Source organism: Clinocottus analis, unplaced genomic scaffold, assembly GCF_023055335.1.
Source record: "Clinocottus analis isolate CAN_PGR_092001 unplaced genomic scaffold, fCliAna1.0.p SCAF_10, whole genome shotgun sequence".
NCBI classification, from domain to species: Eukaryota; Metazoa; Chordata; class Actinopteri; order Perciformes; family Cottidae; genus Clinocottus; species Clinocottus analis.
In genome coordinates this window covers 4,375,099-4,387,168 of record NW_027175821.1, presented here as the reverse complement: position 1 = coordinate 4,387,168, position 12,070 = coordinate 4,375,099, and the positions used below count along the sequence as shown (strand labels likewise).

The 12,070-nt window shown below is 44.5% G+C and overlaps 1 protein-coding gene across 3 annotated transcripts in view; it reads left to right on the top strand.

Moving 5' to 3' along the window:
• The window catches only part of tenm1 (teneurin transmembrane protein 1), a 165,157-nt gene that overhangs the window by 91,259 nt on the left and 61,828 nt on the right, over window positions 1-12,070 (top strand). For all 3 annotated transcript variants that reach the window (XM_068583575.1, XM_068583566.1, XM_068583583.1), the window contains 4 exons: window positions 695-902; window positions 5,739-5,840; window positions 7,753-7,947; window positions 10,081-10,281. In XM_068583575.1, coding sequence (XP_068439676.1) covers window positions 695-902; window positions 5,739-5,840; window positions 7,753-7,947; window positions 10,081-10,281 — 706 coding nt within the window. The remainder of the gene's footprint in view (window positions 1-694; window positions 903-5,738; window positions 5,841-7,752; window positions 7,948-10,080; window positions 10,282-12,070) is intronic.

The window sequence follows — 12,070 nt, the reverse complement described above, 5'->3', positions numbered from 1 at the left end:
GAGTGTCGTACACCTTGTAGAACACCGCTATGCCCGCATAAAAAGCACGTATAGGACACACACACACACACAGACACACACTGAGTCGGCTGCTTTTTAACATCAGTGTGCTCCGGCTCTCGGCTGCATGAAGAGGTCTAATTAGCTGTTTTTGACACTAGTGTGACACGCAGCCCTCGGGGGGAATAAGGCTCAGCGAGCGCTTGCTAGTTCAAGGAGGTTCGAGAACGGAGGGGAGGGGTGTGGAGGGTGGCGGGGGGAAAGTTAAAGAGGGCGAGGAAGAAGCACAGAGAGGTTTAGACAAACGAAATAATAGTCTGTTCCATTTGAAAACCCGGGTGGTAAAAAGTCTGCCTGCGCTATTAGCGGCACGTCACGTTGTTGCCGTGGAACATGTCTGGTCGGAGCACTGACCTGCCACGGGGGATGATTTCCCTTCCTCGTTTTGGTTTCCTGTTGCTCAATTGGCATCTGATATCCACGCCTAATGCGGCTCCTAGGCTTTTTACGTATGCAGGCAGTTTCCCTACAACATTCAATTGGCAGTTTTCACAAAGCTCACACGCCACTGCACAAGGCTCTATTGCAATTTCCCCCCGTTGTTGCATTCATGCAGGTTTGACGAATTCCCCTGTCTCGCTAGTTCTAATTGGATGACGTTGTCTTGACTGTTGTTCCTGTATGCTGTGTCCAGTTCGACTTCGTGAAGCTGTTGGACGGGAAGGCTCTGCCCAGGTCCCTGACCGATCCCGTCTCCACTGCCAAAGCCCCCAAGGGCCTCCTGCTGAGCGGCCTCCAGGAAACGGGCTTCATCGAGTACATGGACCCCGGCACCTGGCACCTCGCTCTCTACAACGACGGACGCAACCTGGAGCAAGTGTTGCTGCACAGCACGCCCATAGGTGAGGAGCATTGTCGCAGGAAGCGGGGTTGGCTTTCTTCCATATGTGTAGGTCAGCATGAATGTAATATGATAATAATACGTTTTCAATACATATGGGAGCAAAAATGAATAAGATAAAACGCCCTGTTACAAAGCACTACTACGTTATGTCAAATAATGTAGATGTACACTGAAAATAATTGATACAAACCGACAGTTTACCTTTTTTTATCCCCCTCCTCATCTCTCAGGCTAATGGATGAACGTTCAACTCGGTCTTTGTGCATCAGCCGTATTTACAAAATCAATATCTGTTTTTGTCTTACTAAAACAAAGTATTGCACTGTTCCCAGTAAAAAGGCCAACGGGAAACAAAAGGAAACAAATGTTCTTTATTAGTCACATCCGCTTTTCTCCCCTACCGTACGTGGTAAAATACCAGATCTCTGCGCACAAAAGGCTCCAAATTATCAGTCTTAGAACCATATTCACGTCTGCTTTCTGAGTACTTGTTGAACCACATGAACATTCTTTCATCCAGTTTTTTATTAAAGTACAAGTGTTGTGATCACTTGTAGATTGCGTGCGAGGTAGGAAACTGTATTATGTGTGCGCCTCACTGTTTGTGTCTCAGGGCTGCTTCCCTCTTGTCCTTCCTCCTCTTTCATCTGTTGATTTGCTCCAATTTAAGGACACGGCCGAGAGTAGTTTGAGAGTCACTGACGTTTGAAGGGAACTTTTTCTATTATGGAGAGAGAGAGAAAGACGGAGCTTGGCATGGCGAGAGACAGCCGTTAGAAAGGGGAGGACAGCTCCTGTGGTAATGACAGGGCTCGCTAACTGCAGCTCATTGCTATGACACACACACGGCTAGTAGTGTGATATTATGTGAATAATGCAAGAGTACGTGGCTGAATATAGACAGTAGTGGATCATTACCAGGGCAGGTTGTTCACTCCCACTTTGTCCAGGAGTCCTTTAGGAGAATTCAGGGTTGTAATAACAAAAAAACGCTGTTGGGAGAAGACACACCGTGGTAGTGGAGACTCGGCCATTTCTATGTAGCAGACAGGTGATATGCCAATTACAAAGCTTACAACTTGGGATGAAAAGATATTATGAGAAGCATTGCATCACACTCTATTCTGGCTTTGTTTGTTGTTGTTTTTTATCTGTAACTGGGCTTTGAATTATTTAGCTTTGTGCTTTTCAGCAAATGATCTGGAGCAGCGCACCGAGCTCGCTGCTCATAATCTAAACATGTGCATCACGACCTCCAAACAGCCCACGTTGTAAGCCAATCGGTAAACAGTGCCAAAACATGGCACTGTAGACATCTTATTGACGGAGTCTTTTATATAATGACTGACAGCATGCGACAGCTAAACACAGATTTTATTTCAGAGCTGTCAAACATTTGTTGACACTTGTGCCGTCTACAAAGACTGGAATACACCAGGCCTATTTTTGGGGTGCCATGTTTCGGGCTAAACGGGAAACGGCAGCAACTAAACAAATAAGCCGACTATCCTTTTTCCTCTCCGATAATCAAAACAAATGCAGACACAACAGATGGGCTCAGAATAGCAGCATTTCGTCCACTGAGGTTGTCCAAATAATTAATCAAGAGATTTGGCTTGAAAGAGGAAAATAATATTAATGGATTGATGTCAGAGTGCATTTCACTGCCCATTTACAGCCCTAACGAGGGCTACAAACAGACTCTGCGCTGTTTTTTAGAGGCAGAAAATCAAAACCACTGAGCTACAGTACAATAAATCCTAATAAGAGACACGGTGAGCTGTCGCCCAGAGTGGAGCTTCATGGGGAGACGAGGGAGAAATGAGAGGATCTCTGTCGGGAAATTGAGCTTTTCCGCAGCAAATAGTAACCGGATACAACGGAGAAAAGACGGCGTATAAATAAGAGGACGGCAAAAAAAAGACTGTCGTGGAAATAAATAAATAAAATAGGATGAAATCAATAGCACGTATGAGTAAGACAAGAGGGAATATATGAGAGCACTAGGAATATGAAAACAATCTACGAGATGAAGAATATGCTTGTTATCGTAGAAACAAGGGGACGACCTGTGTGTTGGTGCTCAAACATGGACTGCGGCGTATTTCATGTGACAGAAAACGCCGTCATAGATGATCACGATGCTCTGATCTCGATAAATGTTAAAAAACAAAAATGCAAAAAGAAGAAAGGTGTGTGACAACAATCAACACAGCAAGTGTTTGGTTAGTTGACCTTTTTCAGTCAGAAGACATTGTGTTGTTCTGTCATCTGTTGACTGACCACCACACACACACACACACACACACACACACACACACTATACACTCTGCAGTCATTTCTCAGTGATTGTAACTATTGTTTTAATCCGTCGCATGTCAATGTTGGCGGAAAAATAATCATGAAAATGTTGAGCAGAACATCTGCTGGTTTAAAAATAGATATCATTATGTGAATTCAAATGGGATTTTTCCAAACATTTCCATTCTGTACAGAAAAAAAACAGCAGCAGGTGCAAAGAAAACCTCTTTCTCCTCCTCTATTATTGACATTTACATGTGACCCACAAAAGCTCCGGCTTAATGATATCTGCCATTTCGCCACCTCCACTCCAGCCCCATCTTCTTTAATTCTACTCAGCCTCTACCCAGGCAGAGAGTGGTGGTGGTGCTTCCTGCAGGGCTATTAATTATGCATAATTGCTACACTTCAGCTGTCATCACACGTCCTCTTGAATATTATATCTTTTACGCCACGACCAGCAAAAAAAAAAGTCCGAAAAAAAAGTTTGCCGTAGATGCCTGGAACTTTTTTTTACCAAACAAAGATGATAAACAAACAAAAAAAATAACAAAAAGAAAAGTGCAGAGCTCACGGCTGGATGCTTCTAGTTAGCTGAGCAGCCATTTCCTTTTTTTTCCTTCATAAATTCATAAAGCCCAAGGGTCGTAAAGCACGGCTGAAACTTTACAGGCTCATAAAGTACAATTGCAATGCTTATTTGACCAATCAGATCACTTGGCTGGAAGCACCCATTTTATAATAGCATTTAACTGCAATAACTTATGGCATGACTGATTCCTAACTGGAAAGGGTTTTGTCAGTGGAAAAAAAAACGAGTGGTTGTATCTAACGGATGCTCACACACTTTATATATATTAATATTTTGTATATATATGGAGTTTTTTTTTTTCGGCATGGAGCTTTTAACAAAAAAAGATCACGGCTGGATGCTTCTAGTTAGTTGAGCGGCCATTTCATAAATACTGTAACAAAAATTAACATTACCTGTTCATTTCCTGGAGATCTTTATAGTTGACCTGACATTTCACGCTTCCAACCTTACATTCTTCAGAGCTTTCTGGATCAATCACCTCCTCTGGATTAAAAAACAACCCGGTGACCTTGCAGACGCGTTTTTTTTCTGTCGAGCGCCAGTTACGATATTGGAATTTTGTGTATAGGAATATTTTTTTCCCGAAGAGAGAAAGAGACGTATTCGAGGGGAAAGGTTTGTGAGTCTTCCTGACAGTGTGGGAGAAAAGATGATTGCCACTCCTCTCCATCAGAGTGACGATGACGGGTGATGGAGGTGAAAATGACTTTGGTTTCTGTAGCGATGCTCCGCTGTGGAGGATAACGCCGTGCTGCCGGTTGCTGGCAGGGCCCGTCTCATTAGCATGTGTCACACGCGCCTCAAGGCGAGTGTCACATAATAACTTTGCGTGCACGTGTTTGTAAATGTGTGTGTGTGTGCGCGCGCGTGAGCGGGCGGGCAGGCGGGAGGGAGAGCAAGCCATGCCACAGAAGGATTTGTCATCCATGCTCCCAGAACAGAGCGAGCCAGGGGACTGCAGTGGTTTGACTCCGGAGTCGGTGTCTCCCCCCCACCCTCCCCCGTTCAGAGGAGCCGAGCAGGACAGCCCAGGGTCAAATAAAGGATGACATCCTCGACACCCATTTTAATTACTCTATCTTGCTTTAGATAGAGCTCGCCTGGCACAAGACAAGCGGCAGCTCGGTTCAAAATTCCCAACTCTTGCCAGCCTCTCCTCCAGCAGAATCTTCCATCTGGAGTGGAGCTAACATAAAAGGCTTAAAAGTGCTCTCCCTTTTTTTTATCTGTCTCTGCCACGCTGTCTGTACCCGGAGAATGAGACGTGACATGATGGACATATCAATGGGAGGAAAAGGAGAGCGGTGAAAAGGGAGGCAGCCAATTGAAGTCCGGCTGAGGAACGTGATGAAATGCTCATTGCCCACAGAAGGATGTGATGAAATGCATGTCTCCAGATGAGACAAAGCACTGGTAGGAACAAGCGTCGCATTGATCCTCGCCGCGCCGGCGGTGTAGCTCCGATAGCGACGCAGCGCTAGCCCTTCTCCGCTAACTCGTGCACTGGCACTGTCGGACTTTTATGTGGTTCAGTCTCGTTCCAAACTGCGTCCATGTAAACAGTTTGTTGATTAAGCCTTGATGTTTGTAAATTTGCGTGCGCTGTGTGTTTCCAACCTGTAATGCAGTATAATGTGCTTAGTGCTACTGAGTGTAAGTGAGTGCTTGGCCGTTCCCCAGAGAGTGATAGCAGCTGGATCAGACTAATCTAATATAGCCCCTGAGTCTGGGGAGCCATCCATTGCTTATCAGATCTCTCATTCAATAACAGAGAGCTGTGCCAGCTTATGGAGTTACATGTGGAACATTTTCAAGTTTTTTTTTATTTCTCTCTCTCTCTCTCTCTGTCTCTCTCTCTCTGTCTCTCTCTCTCTCTTGCTTGCCCTCTCTCTCTGCCTTTCATGTCTGGTTTGTGAATGTTTGTGTTTGGTTGTGCAGACTCAATGGACGGCTGCTCCACAGACTGCAATGGAAACGGAGAGTGCGTGGCCGGACACTGCCACTGCTTCGCTGGCTTCCTGGGTCCTGACTGCGCCAAAGGTAAGAGATGTGTGTGTTGGCATGTCTCTCAAATCCTTTCTGACCTCCCGACCTTCTCCGTGGCTCTCAGCCCAAAGACCATTAACTTCTACTGTCACCTTTTTCTAAAATCATCATGGATGTACAGTTTCTCTTTAAAAAAAATTATTAAAAAGGATGAAAATCGTGCATTTCAAAGGGGTATTTTCAGCCGTTAATACGCCTTCGGCCCATTAGTGGTTGTTTACAGCGACAGGCCTTTGTATTGTCGATTCTCCCAATTCTTTACCTCGACTGCAGCGAGCATCAGGTCTTCTTAATGGTAGCTAAGTTAGACCTCTCCCTGTTTTCTGATGTGCTCTCGTTGTTGACGCTGTTTGCTTTTAATGAATTAAAAATTCAGTACAACCTACATTTACACATCACCAATTAAATTAGTGCAGCAACTGAGTCACGTACACTTTCTGAGTTCCTCCTCCGCAGAAATCGGCATCATGTTTTAATTTACCACCTATTTGCCGTCATTTCCATTTTTCAGACGGTGTTCAGCTGTACTGTCACAAAAAAAAAAAAAACTACAACATAACACTTCCTGCACAAATGTTTCACATTAAAAGCCTTCCAGCAACTCAAAGGGCACGTCGCCACGTAGATGTTAATTTTATACATTTGCAAGAAGTGCTATTGACAGCACCTTCACACTTCCAAAACGTGTGGAGTGGAATAACAATGGCGTTGTGTGGCACGGAGAAATAAGCTCCCGTTTGGCTACACAGGCAATACTCGTGATGTTGCTGTTGGTTTCAAAACATAGACCATCATCCTGCAGCTGCAGTCTCTGTAGCTTCTCCCTCCCACTTGCTTTCTCTCCACCTCTCTCTCTCTCTCTCGCTCTGTCGCCCTGCCTCTGTCGTTCTTTGTAAAAATTATTGTAGTTGTATCAGTCTCCTTGTGTAGAAACAGCTGATATAATATCACATTCCATGATTTATTTACGCTCATCATTTATTCATTCGCTCCCCTCTCATCCTCGCTCATTTGCCCGCTCGATAATATTCTGCCTTTGAAAAGTTAGACAGCAAGTTTTGGCAAGAGCTGTAAAAAAAAGAAAAAAAGAAGAAGTGAAGTGTGAATTTATAACTGTGGGGTGCAGAGTGTTAGATTTAACAAAGGATCAAACAAACACATAGCACGTGCCCGCACGCATGAACGCACCGGGGCTTTCGCTGCAAAATTCTCCCGGAGAATTACAAAAATGAAAAAAAAAAAAAAAAAAAAGGCGTCCGTCCTGGATCGTCTTTTTAATCCTTTTGAAGTCTGGAGCTGCCGCGCCTCCTCCAGCTGCAATGAGGAGTCTAACTGGAGTGTAACTGTCAGTGCGTCCTCAGACACTCACTGACTTTATTCCACCTGGCTGTCATTACATTAGCCACACGGCTCTCCATCCCTGCATGGAGATGGCGGCGCTTTTTCCACCCTCGTTCCATAAACCTCTAATGCTCCGTTTTCACGATTGTTTTCACGGCCCGTTCAGAGTAAGCGAGGTGACGTTCATGGGGGGGATTTTCTGCGATTTCTGGGTTGCTGTGGTAGCCGGGCTCAGGTGGTGCTTGAGTAAATTGAAACAGCGTGAGGGATAAGCTGGAGTGTACGTGTGTGTGTGTCTTTACGTGCGGACAAGCGTGTGTGTGTGTGTGTGAGAGAAAAAAGAAAGGGAGACAGAGGCTGCTTGAGGATTTGCTGAATCCGCGCACCAGCTGAGATAAGAGAGCGTAGCTCCTTTCGCGGCAGGTTACTGCGGTCGGCCGGCTAATATACTGCAGTACTGCGTGCACGTGTGTGTGCGCACGCGCGCCTGTGTGTTCTTTGCATGTGTGTGTGTGTGTGTGTGCCACCGAGTGCGTGGCCGTAATCTGTGTTTGTCCTGTTGCAGATTCATGCCCCGTGTTGTGCAGCGGCAACGGTGTGTACGAGAAAGGGAGGTGTGTGTGCCTGGCCGGGTGGAAGGGGGCAGAGTGTAACGTGGAGGAAGGTCAGTGCATCGACCCCACCTGCTCCAACCACGGCTCCTGCATCCAGGGAATTTGCATCTGTGGTCCGGCCTACAAAGGGGTTAACTGTGAACAAGGTAAGACGTTTTTATCCTCTCTCATAAGACGAAATGCACACCTTGTGATATCACACCTGCACAACAATGAAGGCGGCTCCACTTTTGCATGTTTAAATATCCGTCTGAGCTATTTTTTTTTGCTGAAGGTAAGCGTTAAATTCAAAGCTGCACTAATCAATATTTTTATACTGACAATGGGTGAAATGACTGTGTGATTCTACACGGGTCTCTCACGGTGTCAAGCCCACAGAGAATTATCACCCGACTGCAGACCCCCTCAGCTGCATGGAAGAGGAATCAGTCATGTCAATTTAAAATTCACACAGCACAAAACCACAAATCTCAAATTACAAATTTACCTCTTAAGGCAATCTGTAGAGCATACACAGCACCCTCTATTCTAAGACCATCATTCAGGCAAAGGGAAAACTCTCAAAATATAAAAACATGAAAACATGCTTAAGTGTTTCACTTCTTACCACCGAATGGAAGCCAGACCAAGATATTGAATGAGTAGTGAATACAATGGGATATTTAGCTGAGTCGGTGGAGACCAAAACAGAGCGGGAAGGAGAGTGAATATCAGGCGGTGGACAGAAACACGACTCATCATGTACGCTCATGTTGCTAACAGTTTAGCCAGAACCACTGCTGGGAAAGCTACTTGGAAAGTATAGTTTTATTATGAACATATATATATATATATATATATATACATTATACATTATATATTAATTTTTACAAAATGTTTATCTTCGAACCAAATTGGTGCAGTCTGCATCAATTTAGCGTCGGGGTTTGGGTTATAATTATATAAATAAACTGCTTCTAATCTTGACAGCGTCATCGTTGTATATTCACAGAAATCATACATAATGCTGGACTCTGCAACACAACTCTCTCTTTCAATTGATGACCATCAAGGATTAACGTTGTTATTTTTGCAAAAAACCTTCGCAATCACGGTGATTGTTGCGAGTATGTTCATGATTTCTGTGCAAACAGAAGCAGCGGGCAGCTACTTCAGCATGAGATTTCATGATGCAGGGAGCGCCATGGCAACATTTCCTCTTTAGATCCAAAGAATGCAGAAAACCTATACTCACACACACACACACACACACGTATGTGTATATGTATATATGTATGTATGTATGTATATGTATGTATGTATGTATGTATGTATGTATGTATGTATGTATATATATATATGTATGTATGTATGTATGTATGTATATATATATGTATGTAAATATGTATGTATGTATGTATGTAAATATATATATATATATGTAAATATATAAATATATGTATGTATGTATGTATGTAGTATGTATATATGTATGTGTATATATATATGTATGTATATATATATATGGCTTGTAATGTCACTACCAAAAGCCTAAACAACTTCAAATTGTATCACTGCCTGTAAATACTGTTATGTTATTGTAGCCAAGATGTTAACTTAAGTAAAAAGAGTAAAAATGGGTTGAAAAGACCAGATCATAAATGATTCAGGTGTCTCTCCGGCACCTCACTGTTGTCCAGAAAACCAGCTGTGGGCCTTTGTCACAACCTCCCCTCGCAGCTGTCCATTGTAAAAACCATCCAATAAATTAGCCAAAACAAACAAAGTCATGATATCTAAAACAATTATGATGTTACACTTGACGATAACCTGATGGCACAGCTGTCCCAGAGACCGACCGCCCTGCTGTTGCCTCCGGTATCTCGGCCTGCAGAGACTAAATCAGGTGTTTGACCTTGAGCGCCGGAGCTGAGCTGAGCTGAACTGTGCTGAGCTTTGGCTTGGCGCTCAGAGCTGTAATTACACACACTAACACAGCGAAGCGCGGACCACCATGACACACACACACACACACACACACCAACTCATTTTTCCCCCTTATCAAAGCCTCAGTTCTAAGTGTCCTATGAAGTGTAATGTTGTGGAACAGATACAGGGATTGTAGCCGGGGTGGTTAACTCCTGGATGGGATGCAAAGAACACTGCTTTCATACTCGGTGAACTGATGATTATAATGAGGCCGGCACCCCACTCAACCCCCCCCTCTCCTCCTCACTGCACCCTCCCATCCATCCTTTCACTTCTGACTCGCTCTTCCTTTTGTCCTTTTCTCTCTGCAGTGGACTGCGCGGACCCACAGTGCGGCGGGCACGGCGTGTGCGTGCGCGGGGAGTGCGTGTGCTCGGCAGGCTGGGCAGGAGTGAGCTGTGATGACCCGCTGCCAGCATGTCAGGAGCAGTGTTCAGGACATGGCACCTATCTGCCCGAGTCGGACGCCTGCGCCTGCCAGCCCAACTGGACCGGACCGGACTGTTACACCGGTAAGACCTGAAGGGTCTTTGTTGTTGCCACAGAAAAACACTACCAACAACAAAAACGCACAAGAAATCACCACTACACATATCGAGGATGCGAGTGTTAGCGTGCATGGTCTTGCCAGATACTATTTTCTGGGGCTTTGATAGACACAAGAGAGAAATATGGACCAGAGCCACTCTGTGAAATGTGTGTGCATGCATGTGGATTTCTTCACTCTGTTCATGCTGGTCGTAAATGAGATTTCTCCTCATGACGCTCTGGAGCCACCCACTTGCAATAGCACTCACTTTGCTGCACATTTATAGTGCTACACGCATATACACATATGCACACACACACACACACACACACACATATTCTCGTCAGCTAAATGAGGGGAGGAAAAGAAAAAAGACCTCTATTCTCACTTCTCACTGCGAGTCCTTTCAGAGACTGCTACTCTGAGGAACGTTTGGCTTGGCATTTAAAAGCTTGCTGATGTTTATTCCAGATCCCGCTACCTGCGCGCTACATATTAGTCAGTGTGCGGTTGTTAGATGTATCCATAAAAAGATTTCCTACATTTACACCTACCCAAAGTTTTCCTTTTTCTACTCCACAAACTCTGCCTCTACTTCGATAGGCAGCTATTCTACGCTGACAGTGTGGAAAAAAAAAAGGCAGCGAGTTCGCCGTTGTGAAAGGGGAAAAGTGAAGCATGTGTTCTCTCGTGTCAAATCTATAGAATGCAGCACGCAGTACACAGTGAGAGAGCGTCCTTGTCCTTGAAGTGCGAACTGACAGAGAGGAAAATAGCCATTATAGCGTTGATTTTCCTCTTTTTTCCGCCACAATAACTGAGCGCTGGTGGTGGGGAAGGATCCGCCTTACCGTGCACACCAATGATTTGCAGGCAATTGGCATTAGCCGCCGCTCTCAGGTGTATGCACGCCTTATTATAGTGATATTGCCCATGATAATGATAGACCGTGGCTGAGTGTCTGAGATATGAGCGGCCTCTCTCCACCTGCCGGGCTTTTAATCAAAAGGACCCTGCGATGCTGCGTCCTGGTCTTGTTGAAGCATAGCTAAGCTAATGTAATTCTAATAGAGAGCTGAAAAACGCTCCAACTTTAATCCACTTTTTCCTCCCTCTCCATGCTATGTATATTTAAATTGAAATAACTTTTTACTGCAGCTGGATAAGTAGTCTTTGTGTGCCTCCAGCACTTTGCTCTCTTTACTGATGGATGAGGCTTTGCCTCTGCAGCAAGAGAGGGGAAGCTCGATGGCGAGGAGCGTGGAGAAGAGGAAATAAAAGACGAGGGCCGAAATTCAAACGGGTGTTGCGAGGGAGAGGAAAGGGATACTGAAAAGAAAAAGCTGACAGAGACAAAGATGGAGAGATGAAGGGAGAGAAAGGGTATTAACATACCTACCAAATCTGATCAAAATGTCAGAAAAGAATAATAGAGCTGAATTTGAGTCCCTGTAGTTTAAATATGCGGTGCAAATACGAATCATTTGGCTGTTATTATGAGTCTATTCACTCTTCCCCTCCTTCAGGGAGCTCAGCTAATAGAGGTGGGAAGATTATGTATTGTGAGAAAGTAGACTTTTTTTAGTCTCTGAGGTTATCCTCTTCTATTGCTAGTTTTTTTTTCCTCTCTCACCTATCTCCGATGTCTCACCCCCAATTCAGAATTTTCTTTTTAACTTTTTCCCTTATACATGTCCCCGGTGCCTCTTTTACCATTTTTCTTTTCTTCCTACGCTCAATTCCTCCATTTGCGCCCCTCTCCTCCCATTCTC